The sequence below is a fragment of the Mesocricetus auratus genome, unplaced genomic scaffold (assembly GCF_017639785.1).
Source record: "Mesocricetus auratus isolate SY011 unplaced genomic scaffold, BCM_Maur_2.0 Super-Scaffold_100003, whole genome shotgun sequence".
NCBI classification, from domain to species: Eukaryota; Metazoa; Chordata; class Mammalia; order Rodentia; family Cricetidae; genus Mesocricetus; species Mesocricetus auratus.
In genome coordinates this window covers 8,706,988-8,726,233 of record NW_024429188.1, presented here as the reverse complement: position 1 = coordinate 8,726,233, position 19,246 = coordinate 8,706,988, and the positions used below count along the sequence as shown (strand labels likewise).

At 40.5% G+C, this 19,246-nt stretch overlaps 1 protein-coding gene across 1 annotated transcript in view; it reads left to right on the top strand.

The window, feature by feature from the left end:
- The window catches only part of LOC101841673 (protein Shroom2), a 151,405-nt gene that overhangs the window by 112,212 nt on the left and 19,947 nt on the right, over positions 1-19,246 (top strand). The window contains exon 7 of the mRNA XM_040744027.1: positions 9,666-9,672. Within this exon, the coding sequence (XP_040599961.1) occupies positions 9,666-9,672 (7 nt within the window). The remainder of the gene's footprint in view (positions 1-9,665; positions 9,673-19,246) is intronic.

Genomic DNA, 19,246 nt, shown 5'->3' with positions numbered 1-19,246 from the left:
ATGGGGGTGGCAGGGAGGTGACATCGCTGTATATTTGATGAATAGACATGAAAAAATCACTGGAAAGAATATTAACTTTGCAATCAAAAATACATGTTCAGTTCCTCACTGTGTTTGTATCAGGCTACCCAGGGTTAATAATCCCTCATTACCCTGTCTCTTAGATTTAAGCATTTAGTGGAGTCCAAGTTAGTATACCCCAGAGACACCTACATTTCAGTGTCCACTGAAGCACTTTTCCCAATAGCCAAATTATTAAATTGGCCTAGGTGTCCCATCAACAGAATAGTAAGGGAAAATGTAGGGTGGGATGTGAGTGTGTTTTATTTGGCCACAAAGAAAACTGAAATCATCATTTGTAGGAAAGTAGATGAAACTGGAGATCATTGTGTTAAGTACAATAAGCTAAATCAGAACAAATATGTTTTCTCTCGTGTGGAATCTAGATTAAACACATATCCACATGTATAGGCATATAACATGCAGGTAGTAGAAAAGTTAGTATTTGGGAAGAGGAAGGACAAGAAGGGACCAAAGGGAGGGAATAGAGTGTGAATATGAGCAAACTATGTGATCTAAATGTATGAAAATATAAGGATTAAACCCATAATGCTATAAAAGCAAGCATATGCTAATAAAAAAGTAAATGCTTAATGGATATAATGATAACATATTAGCAGTGTACTACATTGGAGGCTGACTATTATAACATGTTACTTGGTGAAATGAACAGGAATCTGAAATAATTACTGTCCATCAAGAAGAGCTTTATAGAAAGAAGCTGGAAAGAGAAAACTCTGGTGGCAAAGCCCAGAACTCAGAGGTTGGGGGTTGTCTAGGTGGGAAGGAGCTGTGAGGGAAGCAATTTCTGTTCAGGACCATGGCACTGAGGTTGGGGGTGGGGGCTGTGCTCAGGGTGGAGGTGGGGCACGGGGTCTTTAAATGCAAGTCATTGTGATGTGATGAATTGGGTGAGTGGGGGTCAGCCTGGTTGCTTTGTCTTCTTGCCCCAGCGCCCTTGCACACAGGAAAAGTTCTGAAACACTTGGTTTGTTAGTTGATGGATTACATTCCTAATGAGTGTGTAATCAGTGTAAGAATACCCACAGACATAAAATAGGCTATTGAATGTCATCTTTAACTCCATTGTGCTTGTAGTGTTAGACTGTGTATTGCCTGTGATAGCATTGCTGAGAGTTCTTAAGTGGAATTCATGAAGGATATTCTGGCAGTAGATTCTTCTATATTTTCCATTTTTGAAAAATACAAAAAGAAGGACCTCCCTCCATGCCTGATAGGGATTTTAAAATAAGAAGCCTCTTACAGTTTCATCATGGGAAGTGTTAGGAACATTCCCCGAGGTCAGATATACTGGGTTCTGGAGTTGACAGAGCCTGCATAAACTTGTACATCATAAGGCAGGAGGCTCTGATATTCCAGCTGTTGCCAGCATGCCTTCGTGACTCCTCGATGTTGTAGGCAGCAGGATTCTGCGGTGGCAGAGGCAGGCTCTGGGTCCCTGAAGCACTTAGCTGCCTTTGCAGACTGAGTGAGCCACAGTCTACAGCAGCGAGCAGGGATGCAGGTAAGAGACTCCAGAGCTCCTTCTCAGGGCGTCTTATCCCCAAAGGATAAAATAAAAATAAAAATCACTTGTGCTATTTAGAGGGGTATAGTTTCCAATGCTTCTTTTGTTCTACTGTCATAAAGGGCAGGTTGTTTGTCAGCTCACAATGGCGTGGGTCTGATCTGGCAAGATCTGCAAACATTCTCATTGTTTATTGTTCTTTCTAAAGATGAAAAATCATGCAAATCAGGGTGCAGATTCTGGCTGGAGCTCTGCAAGCATGCACACATGTGGGAGGGGACATGTTTCTCCATACTGCATGCATGTCTAAGGATACATGCAGTTTTTGCAGCCTTGGTTTTTACAGCTGGCTGAAAGCACATTGGAACTGAAAGCTGTTGTCTTTACTGGTGGGTCTGATAGCCCTTGCTGTGTAGAAAAATTGCTCTGTGTGAGTTCTGCACATGGGTGACCCGAGTATGCTAGCACTAGGATGCTGGAATCTGTGAAGACCTGTCTGCATTGCCGTTTCTTCTTCAGTAGCTATAAGATGCAGGCACTCTCACTCCCAAGACACTGAATGTAGACACTGAAAGAAAATGGTGAGTTAGCCACATCTAAATGGGGGTGGGTGGGTAAAATCAGATGTGCATGCTTGGTCATTTGAACAGTCCATGGGTATATTCATATAGCTTGCTAACTGCAGTGAAAAAAAATACCTACAAGGAGAAAAATGGAATCTCTGTGGCTTTTAACATTTTTAGCTCTTGTAATTTCTTATTTATTTTGATTATGATGATAGTGTTCTTTCTTTAAATGTGTTGTTATACATTATGCTTGCATTTTTTTATTCTGCCTCTTACATTGTGATTAAAAATGCAGGTTATTGTTTTTGGCCATGTTGCTAAATGATGAATTGCCTTTGCTACAGGCAAGGAAGCTTTCGTATGTGTGGAAGGAATGCCATTTTCACAGGGAAATTGCTGCAAAGCTATCTCTGAACACACATACGCACACTATCTGAGTCTGTATCCACTGACTCATGGGAGTAGGTGTCATCTTGAATCATACATTTAGGCATTGATTGTGCCAGTGCAGAAGCAAAAAAATAAATAAAAAATAAAAAGAAAAGGCAAATTAAGGAAAGGCTTTTTGAAATCTGATAGCATTACAACTAAACAGCTTGCTTCCTACCAACTTCATTTATAAAATGAATGGAAAATAATTTTAAGCAAAAAAATACTGGTATAAATTTGATGAATGGTTGACATATTTTCTAAGCAAAGTGTGTGTGTGTGTTTTATGATACAATAGGAAAATACTGCATTTGTAGTAGAAAAGGGGGCATGTCTATATACTTTATTATACAGTAAAAAACATTCTTATGCATACATACGCACACGCATACCTACCTCTGTCTTAAGGAGGAACTTTGCGGGAGCATTATCATTCATTCAAGCATTCACAAAGGCATTTTTTCAAAGTTCTGGAAATAATCACAAGTATGTGTTAAGCAAATGGGTTGTAGAAGACTTCTGCTACTCAGCTGCAGTGACAAATGACCTAGTAAATGCCTGTTAACTGCTGCATGCTTTTCACAGACTGGCCACTCCCCCAAAGTCTAACTTTTAGATGCTGGAGGTTGGAGAAGGTAATAATTTATATGGCCTTTTAGAATACTTTTGTATGGCTCTTTACTACTTTAGATTTTTCGTGTGTGTGTGTGTGTGTGTGTGTGTGTGTGTGTGTGTGTGTGTGTGTGTGTGTTCGTATGTGTTTATGTGATGATCATATTTGGGGAGTCATAGAAAGAAGCTGACATTTTATGTCTTCTTTGAGCTACCCATCTTTCCCTTTCCTTGGACACTAGAGGTTTTAGTTGTTTTTTGCTAGAGCAACTTAGATGCCAGATCATTGGAAGGCATCTCTGGATGTCCAAAGAGATTCAGCATTTATTTAATTATTTACACACACCTCCCCTTTAAAAAATAAAGTCTAAAATTACTTATTTTCATGATTTAAGAAAAGAACTTCACCAAGAGTTCAAAAGCTTGGGAATTCAGAAAATCAAAGAAAAATATGTTATTGTATTTACAACTCTTTTCCCATGTACTGTTCCTATCATTATTGCAGAATTGTATTATATAAATTACTCCTAAAGTTAAAGATATTCATTCAAACTAGATTTACCATGCGATCCAGCTACCCAATTTATGGGTCTGTAGTCAATGGAATAAAATCAGAATGGCTAAAATCTACTTGACCTCTTGTTATTATTGCAGACCTGTTCATGATTGCTAAGATGTGGACTGAGCTCTCCTACTTGTTAATAGAAATTTAAATATGGATACAGAAATTTTTGTTTATATAAAATAAATATATTGCTTTAATAAAGAAAATTTCCAATAAAAAATAAAGTCTTAGATGGGTGGAAGAGATAGCTCTCAAATTAATGGTAATATTTTAAAATTTAAAACTACCCTTAATCTCTTCACCCGATGATTCCACTACAGAACATGGAAATGTGTTTGCTTTGAAGTCTAGTTTCATTGCAAATATATATTTTACATGAGCAGTCATTCTCCACATAGTGTATATAAACTGACCTTTAATACAAAAACCTTTTATATGTACTATGTCTGGTGTTCTAAGATGTGAGAAATCTGTCTTATACTGTAGACATTTAAAGCTGCTTCTAGCCATTCACAGTTACAAATAATACTTTAGTAAGCATATTTACTAAGAGAATCATACATTTCCATGTGGATTATCTTAAAACATGGTAGATAGATATTTAGGAGGTTATTACTTTGTGGACCTATGAAGTGTATCCTTGCTATTTATGCTTTAATCATCAGCAGCCTAGGAAGTCCTGTTCCTCTCACAACTTTGCTAATATTTTTTGTTTGATTGATTTTTTTTTTCAAAACAGGGTTTCTGTGTAGCTTTGGAGCCTGTCCTGGCATTAGCTCTGTAGAGCATGCTGACCTTGAACTCATGGAGATCCGCCTACCTCTGTCTCCCAAGTGCTGGGATTAAAGGCATGCGCCACCACTGCCTGGTAACTTTGCCAATATTAAACATTAATTTTAGAATTCTGTGGTTTATTATGTAACTACCACTTTAAACATGTGTTTTGGGGGCTGGAGAAAGAATCTTTTTGTATATCTATTGGCCATTTTCTTTTTGTTCATTACTGTTCATATTCCTATTAAAAGTGGGCTTTTAAAATCATTGTCATTTAGGTAAAATACATCCATGAAGTATGGAGTGTACTTTTCAAACATTTACTATTGGTTAGGGCGAGATTATTTCTGTAGCACTTAAGTTGAATCCTCTTCTTATGGCCCACACTTGGTCACTCTGTATTACCTACCAGTTCTGTATTTTGGTGGCCACCAGCTCCTAGCAACTATGTGTTTGTTGCTGGTATGTTGTTACTGTTTGTATGCCATTATATGCAACCACCCACAGTTTGGTTGATTATGAAATAGTCTACAATACTTTGCAAAGATTACAAACTGACTAAGAATGAAAATAGACCCAGTTTTCAGAGTGATGTGTTATTGTAGTTGGAAATCGTAGCTTAGAGAAGCTTAGTCATCACCGACATGGTTGACACTAAGTAACCATGGTCTGTTTCCTTCACATAGTTTCCCAATATATTACAAATAAGCAAAACAGACCCTGTGTCTTAGTTAGGGTGTCTGTTGCTGTGAAGAAACACCGTGACCACAGCAGCTCTTATAAAGGAAAACTTTTAGCTGGGGCTGGCTTACAGTTTCCGAGGTTTAGTCCATTATCATCATGACAGGACATGGTGGCATACAGGCAGACATGGTGCTGAAGAAGGAACTGAGACTCCCACATCTTGATTGGTAGGTAACAGGAAGTGAACTGAACTAGGTGTAGTTTGAGCATGGGAACCTCAAAGTCCACTCCCACAGTGACACACTTCCTCCATCAAGGCCACAACTAATCAACAAGGTCACACCTCCTAATAGTGTCACTCCCTATGAACTTATGGGAGCCAATTATATTCAAAGTATCATACCCTGTCTCCAGGGATGTGCTTGATTCTTTGATCTTAAATAAACAGGTACATTACATGCAGGATATATATATATATATATACTTCTTTCTGACTCAAATGGTAGGTCTCCAACTGGTCTTGTTACAACCTGTGACCACATTTCTATTAGTAAATCTCCCAACAAGTTGCATTCTATGCAATTTTAGATTTGTCTGCCTCTCCTTTTTCTTAAAAAAAATACGATTTTTAAATTTTATATATATGAATTTTTGCTATGTGACACCATGTGTGTTCCTGTTTGATCCCTTGAAACTGATTACAGATGTTTGTTAACCATCATGTAGGGTCTGGGAATTGAATCTGGGACTTCTGCAAAAGTAACAACTGCTCTTAACCACTGAGCCATCTTTCCAGCCTGTCCATCCCTCATTCATACGTCTTACACTATCTTGAGGAAGGTTTTTATACAGTAGGACCAAATTGTTCTAGAAAAGTATATTATGATAAAACTTGGTTTATAAACCATGTAGCACACCAGTGATTTAATACCCATACCTTTTCCTAATGAAAGGGACATGACAAACCAAGGATTAAAATGTCTAGTTTGCTAAACCCTGCTCTGCATAGCAAGACATATACTAAATTTTTTAAATCATGAATGGCTTGGTCTGGTGTTAACTAAGCTTTTAAGCTCAACTACTTGGGAGACTAAGGCAGGAAGATCCAAGTTCAAGTCCAGGTTAGCCAATTTATGTGAAAATAAAGAGCAGATTGGAATTATAGCTCAGTGGTAAAGAGCTTGTTGTATAGGCCTGAGGCCCTGGGTACTTGCGATTCCTGGTGTTGTCAAAGGGGAAATAGTAACACCAAAGTATGTATAATGTTCATTTAATAAACACTGAGCAGGATACAAGGACAATGTTAGGCTAGTGATATACCCCAATTGGTAAAGTACTTGTCTAGCCTCCAGGAAGCCCCAGTATTGCATAAAGTGGGCATTCTGGTACACACCTGAGTTCTAGCATTTAGGAGGTGAAAGCAGGAGGTTCAGAAGTCCAGGGTTATCATTGGCTATATAGTTAGCTCAAGACCAGCCTGAGACACATGAGATCCTTCCTCAAGTAAAAGAAAGAAGAAAAGAAGGAAGGAAGAGTAGGACATGCAGAGAGAGTAATGGGGAGAGAGAACGAATATGCATACGAGAATGCTAGGAAGAGCTTATGTGGTGAAGAGTGTGATGAGGCTTGGAAAACTATTTTTAAAAACAAACACACTTTCCTGACTTCTTTTCAGTTTTATCTGGGGCAATGTTGTTTTAGCCAAGTAGAGTACTACAGACTTCATTTTGAAGGCATAGCATTTTGAAGATAGTCTCGCCCAGGGCTCAGGAAGTTGTTCTGACTGGAGGGACATAGGTAGATTTCCCCTAGACCTGGAGTCGGGGAATATTCAGTGTTACCATTTTTACAGAAATGATTATTTCCTTTGGAAGGGACATACAGAGCCAAAGATTAAAATACCAGGGATATAGCTTTTGATACCTACATGTTGTGAGTAGAAAAGTGGGAGAGGAGGAATTTGGAAGGAGAGGTTTTGTAAAACAGATTTCCTAATGTTTTCTTGACATCCAAATTGCTTGGAGGGCTGGTTTTGAAATAGACTTGGAGGCATGTCATCCTTCACCATTCAGTGCTTTTCCTGGCCTTCTTACTAAGATTGAGCAGAGCCCACTTCCTTGCTGATTCAAATTTTGGAACCAAATATGAAGTGAGGGAGCCACAGAAATGAGAAAGGCCTTGCCACAGATTCCCAGAATATCATAGCTAGTTCACTGAGATACTTGAGTAGCACTTATGCTAGATCATTATAATTTCCAGGTCCAAGCCGCTCTGTGTGTGTGTGTTCACATGTGCGTGCCCCGTGCATGTAGAGCCAAAAGTCTGTGTTAGTGTCTTTATCCTTTTCTGTCTTCTTCTTTTGTTCTGCTTTTGTTCTTTGAGACAGGGTTTCACTGTGTATCCCTAGCTATAGACAGCTGTAGATTCATTCTGTAGACCAGGCCACATCTTTTTGAGACAGTATCTAACTTTACCTATAGCTCATCAGTATGGCTAGTCTGACTGGCCAGTGAGCTTTGGAGATCCTGTTTTCTCCAACCCCCCCTCCAGCACTGGGGTTACACACACCACCACCATACCCAGCTTCTTTTACATAGATGCTGGTGATCCAAACTCAAGTTTCATGCTTGCACAGAAGGCATTTGCCAGCCTACTCTTCCCTTTACAAATAATGGATGGTTTTAAAAACCAGTGCCTGTTCATTTGAGTTTGGGTCATCTGTGAGTAGAATTTCTCTTCCAATCTCCCTTACCCATTTAACCACAAATGACTTATCATTTTGTCTAAATCAATTTCATTACTACTTGTCATCTGAGTTTCTGTAAGTTAAAATGAAATCCCAAGGAAACTGGAAACCTTTTTAATCCATCTGTGAAGACATTGGAGAAATAAAACTCATCCAGTTTTCTAAAGTAATTGCTTTTCCCACATGGCCTGTAAAACCCAAACTGGAACAGAGATAAAAGCTTTAGCCAGGAGGCATTGTAGTAAACACATGACCAAAGCCATGATGCTCCTGGGCTTGTGTTTTCCCCAAAGGACATCCAACAAGACACAAAAGTTGGAATACTGATCATGTTTGTGTACATCTGCTATCTAACTACTCAGGAAGTTCAGGTAGGTTTGCCTGGGCTATATTGCAAGTTTGAGACCAGTCTTGGCTGCATAGTGAGACCCTGTCTTAAAGCTACTTCCCCAAATCCCCAAACAAAGAAAATTGCTAAATGGAAAGATTCAAGAGTTTGAACATAACTTGCAGAAAGGTTCTTTTCCTTGTCATCATTAGCATAATTTGTCTGTTAATTTGGCAATTACAGGTTGATCATCCCTAGTTAAATATAAAATTCTCTCGAATCAGAAACTGTGCCCGCATAATGCCACAAGAGACGAATTTGTACACTTGACATTATACATTATACTTTGATAACTTACAGTCAAAATGCAGGTGAACTAAAAATAGTATACTAAAATTATCTTTCAGCTATGTATATGTATATGAAACATGTAAAATGTAAATGTGTATCTATAAATACAAGTACTTGCCATGAGTTAGCATTATTGTATTCATATTTGTAATTAAGTTCCATTCCATAGGTATTTCATTTTTCATGTGTGTTTGTATATGCAAATAGTCCAAAAATCTTTTAATTCCAAGTTCAAATATGTCTTCCTCCAAACATTTGCGATCGATAAGAGATGCTCAGCCATCTTGTTTCTCTGCCTGAAAATTTGGCATTCAGAGGATAATCAGACCTTATTCTACAGCTGCTTGTGCTCTGGGAAGTCTGATTGATTGATTAATTGGCATTTCTAAGAATTTAACTGATACCATATTTTAAATGTTTCTGATGAGGTCTGTGCCTTTGTTGATTGGTCAGTTGGTTAATTGATTGCCTCTTTGGGTCTCTGGTGCCATATCCCCCCTGTCTTATTTCCCACTTCACTTGTCAGTTATGGGATGCTGTATTGATGCAAGAGCCTCCCACTTGTATTTGAACAAGGAATGTATGTGACTGCTAAGAATTATCAGGAATGTGGGAAGGGTGATGGAGAATACCAGGGGCTCACCTGGCAGACCTTTCTGTAGAATGTCTTGGGTGTCCTGTCTCCTAGCTTCCTGATGTTTACACAAAGATCTGACTAATACATCCCTCTAAGCTACAGGGCAGACTAGCTATCTGGAATTGATGATGAATATGTCTCCCCTTTCCCAGATCACTTTTGTTTATACCTGTAGCCAGTGCAGATGTACTCCTGGATGCCACATTCAAACCGTGAATGTGAAACTAAAGAGAACATGGCACTTATGGGATGTTGACATTTCCCCTTCCTAGAAACACAGCTCTGTTTCCAAGTCAGGGACCCTGGGTTCCACCCTGGAAGTTCTGAGTTAATTGGGCACTTTATAAACAAATTGGGCAGCTATTTCTCAATATATTCTCAATAGTTCTCAAGTGTGATTTTTAGACCACAGTATAGAACTGCTCCTGTTCAGTGTGTGTGTGTGTGTGTGTGTGTGTGTGTGTGTGTGTGTGTGTGTGTGTGTTGGATATGTATGCCATTTCATGCATGTGAAGGTCAGAAAAAACCCTCAGATACTGGTTCTTACCTTCTACCTTGTTTGAAGCGAGGTCTATTTATTTTTCCCCCACTGTTGCATATACCAGGCTACTCACATACAAACTTCTAGGGATTCTCCTGCCTTTGCCTCCCACCTTAATGTACTTAACATAGGAGCAGTGGGATCACTGGTCTTCACACTAACACAGCAATTGCCTTAGCCACTGAGCTACCTCTCCAGTCCGTGTTTCTATTCTTGACAGTGTGCTGTGGATAATAAGTTTGTGTGAGGCATGTTAGAATTTTCCATCATGCTTAAGTGAAAGGAAGAAGCAATTGAGTGTCTTAATTACTTTTTTATTGTAACAAAACACCATAAACAAGGCCATTTATAGAAGTGTTTAAGCCGAGCAGTGGTGGCACACGCCTTTAATCCCAGAACTCAGGAGGCAGAGACAGGTGTATCTCTGTGAGTTCAAGGCCAGCCTGCTCTACAGAGCAAATTCCAGGATAGCCAGGACTGTTACAAAGAGAAACCCTGTCTTGAAATTTTTTTAAAAAAAATGTTTAATTAGGCTTATGATTTCAGATGCAGCAGGAATATCTCAAAACTCACATCTTCACCTGCAAGTAAGAGTCAGAGACAGGACACACTGGGAATGACACAGGTCTTGGGAAATCTCAAAGCCTGCCCCCACTCACACTAATCCTTCCCAAACAGTTCCACCAACTGAGAAACAAGTATTCAAATATATGAGCCTGTGGGGCCATCCTCACTCAAACCACCACACTCAGGCTCATTGTCTGTTGAAAACTTGTTAGTTCTATCATAACCTAGAGTTTTATAGGTGGCCTTGACACCTAGTAATCACTGAGTGTCCTTCCTAACTCAGAAGTCTAGACTATTCTGCATGAGCTGTGTGTATTGTGTCTTAGAAAGTAGTTGTATGGTAACTTTTATCATGGAGAACCATGAATGGCTCCCTTCATCTGCAGACCAGCTGTTAGATCTGTGTTAGATGCATGGCTCAGAGGAACTCCACACAAACCCTCTATTATACCATGGGATCTCCGTGCCTCTGATAACTTACAGCTACTCACTTACAGTTTGATCTGAAATGTCTCACATAGGCTTGTCTTCTGTTCACTGCTCATTCATACAGCACAATATTGATGGCTAGGGACCTAGCTGGTACAAAAGGGGCATGAGCCTTTGAAAGTTATTTCTGCCCCTTATAGATCCTTTTTCTTCTGCTTATTGTTCCACTAGGATATGAAAAAGCCTCCCTTATATGTTCCCACTGCCATCGAATGTCTTTACCATGCCATCCCCAGCCAGGTATGATGGAATGAAATCCCTCTGAAACAAAAAAAAAGTTTTCCCCCATATTTTATCACACATTTTATTACAGTAACAAGAAAAATGACTAATACACTCCTGTGTGATACAGTATGGTCTGACACCATGTATCTGAAAGGATATGAAGCTTCCTCAGGCTTGTTTCCTGGTTAGATGACTTAAGGCTGCATACCATGAATCATGATTAGAAGTGCCTTCCAGTGAAACTTCAGATTAGATGGGACTCATATTTTACTAAGGCCTTAGACACCATGTCATTGCTAGAGCAATAACTGATGATGAATCAGAGTCCTGTTCTTGTCATTGACACCAAAAGCCAAGAATGGATGGAAAAGAAGACCCTGTAGTGTTTGCTCATTAACGAATCCAAAAGATTCAGAAATTTTCCCCATCACCTTGATAAAGATAGCTATAAACTGTTAGCAAACAATACTGAACTAATTAGTGATAGCAGCTGTTATTTCATCAAGGACTCAGCTATTTGCATCTTGAAAAAGTACCCTCCACACACACACACACATACACACACACACACACACACACACACACACACACACCTGTGTATAACATTCTTTACAGTGACTGAAAGTGAGTGGCAGAAGCAAGAGTATTTACATACCTTTTCTTTTTCTTTTTTGGTTTTTCAAGACAAGGTTTCTCTGTTTAGTTTCTGTGTAGACCCCGAACTCAGAGATCCGCCTGCCTCTGTCTCCCAAGTGCTGGGACTAAAGGTGTGCGCTGCCACTGCCCAGCTGGTATGTGTGTGTATAAATAAATATACATATATATATACATACATACATAAATACATACATACATGCTGGGTTGCCTTTTAGGCACTGAAGAAAAAAGCTTCTGGGTCATTTGTTGAGGTGCTTTGTGCTGGGTTGTGAGCAGAGTCTGAATAGAAATGAACTGTAAGACCACTTCAGAGTCCCATGCTAGGGTGGGACATGAAGATTAGAATAGGGTTAGCATGTCTAAGGGCCCATGTGGTAAGGAGACATGTGTGCTTAAGATATGGCTGCAGGGAGCAGAAAACAGAAATTGAAAACATTGAAAGCAGATTTCTCAGCTGCTCTAGTGAGCAGATGGAGTCTGGAAATAAAACCGCTATTCCTCATGTGCAGAAACTTCACATTGAGTTCTGGGACTGACTGTCTGCACAGGAGGATCGGATATGTCAATTTAAATAATAGTGAGGTTAATAGGATTTCTAGAGCACTTGTCTGTTTTCCCCCATTGATGATGTGAGCATGCTATACCAGAATAGACATGTTTGTGCCTTCCTATAATGCCAGCACTTATTGAAAACAATAAATTCACAAAGTATGTCATCAGTTTCCTTGGCAGGAATTTACCAAGTAGTCCCATCATCAATGAAGAGTCTGTGGGAATGAGTATGATAGGATGAACACTGTTGAGGGTTTGTTGTGAGCCACGCTATAGAATTGGGCTTGAGTTAAGCCTCAGGGTGGAATTGAGCTGCAAATGTGAGGAGTGGTACTATGGAAACCAAAGAAGTAGGTTAAGAAGAAGAGTAGATACACAAATGGACAGCAGACAAACAAGTAGAGTGACAGCAGATCAAGTGAATCATCTCAACAGGAGGGACTGAGTCTCAATGAAGCTTCTGGGACACTCAAGAATGCTCTGCTTATTGAGTCTCTGATGCATATACTGGGTAATCAGATAATAGGAGAGTAGGGGCCATTAGGTGTCCTTTGAGAGCGTCTCCATTTTACCTCCATCTGGTGTGCCCAATAAGTTCTTGGACCAGATTTTCCTATGTGATTTGAAAAATGGGTTGTTATTGTTTTTTCTTTAGATTTGAAAATATTTTAATTGTATGTCATTATGTGTGTGTGGTGTGGGGGTGTGGAAGGTGTATTATGTGCACATTAGTGTAGTGCCCACGGGCCCAGAAGCAACGGGTCTATCGAGAGCCGTACTTACAGGTAGCTGTGATCTACCATACATTGGTGCTGAGAATAGAACCTGGATCCTCTGTAAAAGCAGTATGCAGCATTCTTAACCACACAGCTGTCTCTCAGTCCATTTCTGATTGTTTTAAGATGACCGTGTGTTCCTATAGTCCCAGTTCACTGTGATAAATCTATATGGTGACATGCATTTTACTTTTAGAAATACATTATTGTCTTAAACTTTTTATTATGTTTGTGTCTTTCACACCATGCATCTCAATCCCATTCATCTCCCTGTCCCTTGATATCCACCCTCTGTCCTTGCCACCCCCCCACAAGTAAAGTAAAATAAAGTTTAAGGGAAAATAAGAAGAAAAAGACGGAAAAGTCCTGTTGCGTAGGCTGTGTGTGACACAGTGAATCACATAGTTTACCCCTTTGTCCACATATCTACTTAGAAGTGTTCATTGATCTGATTTGAGGTCTCTGGCTTCTGCCACACTATTGATGCTGTGCCCTCAGTGGTGTTCCTCTCGGATATCCTGTTGTTGTCCTATGTCATGGAGACCCTGCATCGAGTCAGCTCCATTGTGCTGCCTAGGTGAGGTGTAGGATACTTTCTCCTGAGTACTTCGGCTGGTGACGGGCAAGAACATTTCTTCTAGTGTTGCAGCCATTGAGAGGCAGGGCCAACTCTGCACTGCCCTGTCCTCTCATCCTTCAGTGATTTCAGTGATATCAGGAGCCATGGACATCAACACAGACCCTGGTTACAACAGGGCCATGAAACCAGACGTGGGCCACGGCAGCAGCCCAGGCCCAGACATCAATCACCATGACCTTGGGTGACAGTCAAGCCACCTCACCGCTTTCCTCTTCAGATATGCCTCTGTCCACAGGACATAAACCATTCTCTCCGTCTCTGTCTGTCTCTGTCTCTGTCTCCTCTCTCTCCCTCCCTCTCTCCTTCCCTCCCCCTTCCCTCCATACATTTGCTTACCATAATAGTGCCTGGCTGCCTGGAGCCACAAGGGGCTGGGCAGGAACATGCTTTCTCCTCAGAACCTGGGACAGTCTGCCCTGGGCATGTGTGTGAGTCTCCTTTTCCTGCTCAGTCCATCATGGCACTCATCAGGACCATGCTTTCTCCTAGAAATACATTCTTATCAGGAGTGGTGCTGGACAAATGATGGTGTAGACCAAGGTACAGAGTCATCCTCCATCCTCCAAATTGAATCGGAAGCTGCTTTTAAAATAGAGTCTCTTCAGATAAAACACAGCCTGAAAAACCATTGTATATAGAATACAGACCAACTAGAGCAGGGCACAGCTTGATCTCCACAATCGGTTTCTACCACATGGCAATATGGTAGGCCCTTGCCATGTGCTTGTCCTCTTCAGGTGAATTTTGTTTGACCCTGTAATTCTGTACTAGACCATTAACCACCTCAGTTGTATGGTGATGTCCAGTGAGAACTGCATGCCTGGTTGCAGGTCTCTGGGACCTCTGCTTAGAGCCCCCTTCCCACCTTAGAACTGATGCATTCTTTTCTAACCAGTTATTGGTGTTACTCATTTTAGATGAAAACTAACCACATATTCAGCCTAAGCATCAGTTTCCAGGACACTGGAATGCGGTTGTCTTTGCAACCTTCCTTTGTATGGCTTGCTTTCTGCTCCAGTATTAGTCTCAGGGTAACATACTGACAAAGGGAAACAAAGTCCTTAAGTCATCTTATTATGTGGACATCCATTCTTTCCTCCTACCTCTGTCTCTCTGCCTTCCCTTTCTTAGAATCTCCATATTGCCCAACCTGTACTTGAACTCACTATGGAATCAAAGAATGACCCTGAATTCCTGACCTCCTGATGCTATCTCTGCCACCCCCCCCGAAAGTGCCAGCATTGTAGGCCTGTTGTCATTTGGGTTTTATTTCAAATGAATGAAAAATGGATAAGCCTGGCTACTCAACAGGCTGAAACAGAAAGATCACAGGTGCAGTGCCTACTTGGGCTAAGAATGAATTCAAGAACGAGTTGAACCACTTACTGAGACCTCTGTCTTAAAACAAAAAAGGGGCTAAGGATACAGCTCTGTAGTAGGGCGCATGCTAGCATGCTCCTTCAGGTTCAATTCCTGCCCCAACAAAAGCCAGATAAGGTGGTACATGTGTAATACACTTGGGAGACTGAGGCAGAAGGATGGTACGTTTGAGGACAATATAGTATCACCAATTCCTGGAAAGAGGCTGTGTTTGTAGAGGCTTGTTGGCTGATTAAATCTATAGTGATATGAAAATTTTGGAATGCTTCACTTGGACTAGCTTTAGCCCCATGAATAACCATTCCTTGTCCACCTCTGTATTGGAACATCTTGTGACTGATAGATTAAAACCTTTTAGAATCTATTAATTAGTAGGTCATTAGCTTCCACCATTCCAAAACTAAGAATGTCATCAGATAAGATTTCAGACCAATGGGAGAATTCCCCCCATCTTTCTGTAACCATCTCTCTGGTGTACACATCAAGTGTATTTTAAACTTGCCTTGTATGGCTTTGTTTGGTAAAACTATTAAACTTCTTAAGCCTGGAGGTGTTAGCATACATCTTTAATCCCAGTACACAGAAGACAGAGGCAAACGGATCTCTGTGAGTTCAAGGCCAGTCTGGTCCTCAGAATGAGTTCCAGGACAGGCTTTAAAGCTACACAGAGAAGCCCTGCCTCAAAAAAAAAACCAAACAAACAAACAAAAAACCTTCTTGAAACTTCTTCCATATTGGAACATGGAATTTGGGGTAACCTAAACCTGTGTCCCCAGGCTACACTCACTCAAATATGGCCCTGAATAAATTATCTCTTATTCCTTTTAAGGTGAGAATTAGGTTTTTGTGTCAACAGTTAGGTACTGTATGAGACCCTGCCTCAGAGTAATAGTATAAATCAGAGAGTATATGTACATGGCATAGCCACATATACACAGCCACACATCTACATATACAACATAGCACAGATACATAGTCCACACACACACACACACACATATACACCACAGGCACACATGTACATTTACATAAACATCCACACAGCATACATAGCATATGTAGTATACATCTATTTATAAATATATGCCCACATTAAAACATAGCACAAGCATGTCACACTAGACTCTGTCTGCAGTATACATCTCTTGAACACCATTAAAAACACAGATTTGAATAAGGTCCCAAAAGAACTCAAATTATTATATTTTGACCCTTTTTTAATTAATGCATATCTGTGACCTGATTTACTGGATTCTTATTAACTGGGACAGTTAATATCAGTTGGTGATTTTATAGTGTAGACTTCGCAAGCTTGGAGTTGGAAAGAGCCAAGGAAAATAGAGAAAGCAGGGAAGGCACATTAAATTGCTATGTCTATGGTAGTGTGAATAAGGATAAATTTCTCGATGGATCATTGCATACTAAGCTTCTATCTTCTGTCATTGTTATGCCAAGTTCGTGAGACTCCAAAAGACCACCAATGAGCCAACTCACTGATGCAAACGCGTAAGGTTTAATGTTAAGTTACGATCCTCAGCAGGGACCCAGTCCTACAAACTGGCACAGCAGCTGCAGGAAACGGGTGCCTGGCCGCAATTGCAAGGGGTTTATAAAGGAAGAAAACCTCAAGCAGGTTGGCACGTGCCTTAGCTGTTCAGGATTGGGTAAGAGTAGGTGACCTTTGGATTCATTGACATGGGGGCTAGGGGAATTTCAAAATTGTTACTAATGGTTGCCCACAAGGACAGTTGTGACGAGAAGATGTTAGAAAAGATGATATTTACCAAAATTAGTCATTGCCTGACCACCCGGATGGGGTCGTTTTGACTGGGGTGGGCACAGTTTGGGAGATCCTTGGAACTGTTTATGGTTCCTTGGCTGAAGCTGAATCAGCCTTGTAACACGAAGGGAGTTTCTCAAGGTGGCTTTTTCAGTTTACCTTGCTCTTACAAGCATATGTGAACTCTGCCATGCAATGCTCTGCCAAATACAGAGCCCTCAAATGCTACATGGGATGTTTCTAAATAAGCCATGAAGGAACCTAGGGAGTCTTCTAGCCAGGAGAGAAGCCCAGTCTGGTTCAAGGCGTGTTTTCTCAGCATTTCTTTTACCCTGAATCATTATTTACAGACCCCATCTTTGCAAGTGAAGCTGACTCTGGTGTGTGAGTTCTCTTCAGTTTTCTGAGTAAGTCTCAGACAATTCAATCTGAGATCAGAGATCAGAAATCAGGGATTGCTTACTGCTCATATAGTTTAGCAGTACAGTGCTTGCTTAGCTTGTGTGAAACCATGCATTCAACCCTCCCAGCCAGTGTCATTTTGCATCCATTTTAACTCATGCATGTGAGTGACTAACAATACTTAGATTTTAGCAATAAATTGCAGGTCATTTGATTTTGGTTCTAAAACACAGTGGCTTTTTACCAAATAATACTAATTAAGTACCAGGATGTTTTAGCTGGGTACTACATGGCTACTACATTTCAGGAAGTTAAATATTAGGGAAGACAGTTCATGAGGACCTGATGTGGACCTAAGTTGTTTTGTTTTGTTGGTGATACCAGGGAAATTGTGGTCCCTTCATGAGTAAAGGTTTTCAGAATGGACTCAAATAAAAGCTTGAGAACAATTTCATTAGAGTTTAAAAGGAGAACCTGGGGACAAGCAAGTTGTAAACCTAAGCAGCTGCGCAGGAGAGACTGGAGAAGAGAGGAAAGTGCTATGCTGATTGACTTAAGCCAGTTTGGAGGTCAGCCACATGATGTGGAGAAGAATGTTATAGAGAGTGAAGAGGCGGGAAGGGTGGGATGTAGCTTAGTTGGTAGAGCCTAGGAAGAATGAAAATGTCCCCAGTACTAGAGAAAGAAGACAAACAACAATGAAAGGGAAAGTTACACTTTTCTAAGGCAGACAAGCCCTACCGAACAGCAGCTTGTAGGGACTACACTAGGCAGCAGGAATGCAAGAAAGGAAACGTTCATTGTCTAAGTGAAAGGCTATTCCTTCTGTATTTTTTAGCATAGGTTAAGATGAACCTACCCTCTTGCAGTCCTTAGCATGTGAATAACCAGTCCAGAAATGTCAAATCTCTGCACAGGCCAGAGATTTCATCTTCTCTGCAAGAGGAAATAATTTTGCTTAATGAGTCTTTCCTGCTGCTATGTCAATAGGATGTCAGTTTCTAGCTGCATGCTAGTGTTGTTTGGCTCCCTATGTTTTGGGGGATGTAGGGCAGCAGGAGGACATTGACTGTAAACTCTGCTCTACTCTGGAGTATCTATTAACTAAGGAAGGGACCTTCCCATCTCTGCTCCTCAGAACACAGCAAGGTTAGCATCCACAAGGCAGGGCACTGGTATGATAGTCCTGCAGATCCCGCCTGTAGAACCCAGGTATTATGCATCATGTCTATGATGTAACAAGAGGCAGAAGCAAGTGCATCTTAAGTACTCTGGATATGAAACAGGGATGGGTCTGCATTCCTTTTGTCAGTAATTAGGTTCTGTCATTTCATTGCTACTTATACATGCTGTCGTGTTTTGGGTCAGTCGCAAAGTTTTCTTCGTAGTGTGCTCCCCCATCCCAACTTATGGATCAAACTTAAGGCCTTACACTTATTAGGTAAGTGTTCAGCCACTGAGCTATATACTGTATTCCTCAAAACTGATAGTGTTTCAGACAACTCACTTTGTAGCCCAGTCTGGTTTTTAACTAGATGGATGCAATCCTCCTACTTTGGCCTCCCAAATACTAGGATTACATGAAGTACAATGCCCAGCCCAAACGTCAGTTTTAGACTGAGAACAGCTCTTTTCCATAAATCAAAGGTTTGTTTTCTACTTGGGATTGGTTTGGTGTGGTATGTTGGCAGTCTACACACTTAATTGTTGCAAGTTTGCTAGTCAACCCATAAGCGTTTGGCATGAATAATCATATATCCAGACCAGCTTCTATATGGACGCCATGAGCATGCCTATGAATATATATGCATGCTCATGTGAAATGATAGTGTAAGGGGAAACTCTGTAAGTCATAGCTGCTTCCAAGATAAGCAGGTGTTGTTTTCCTCGTTTGACATGTCTAATTTTAAAGATTTTTATGACTGAATTGATTCTTGGCTCATCTTGAAAGGTCTAT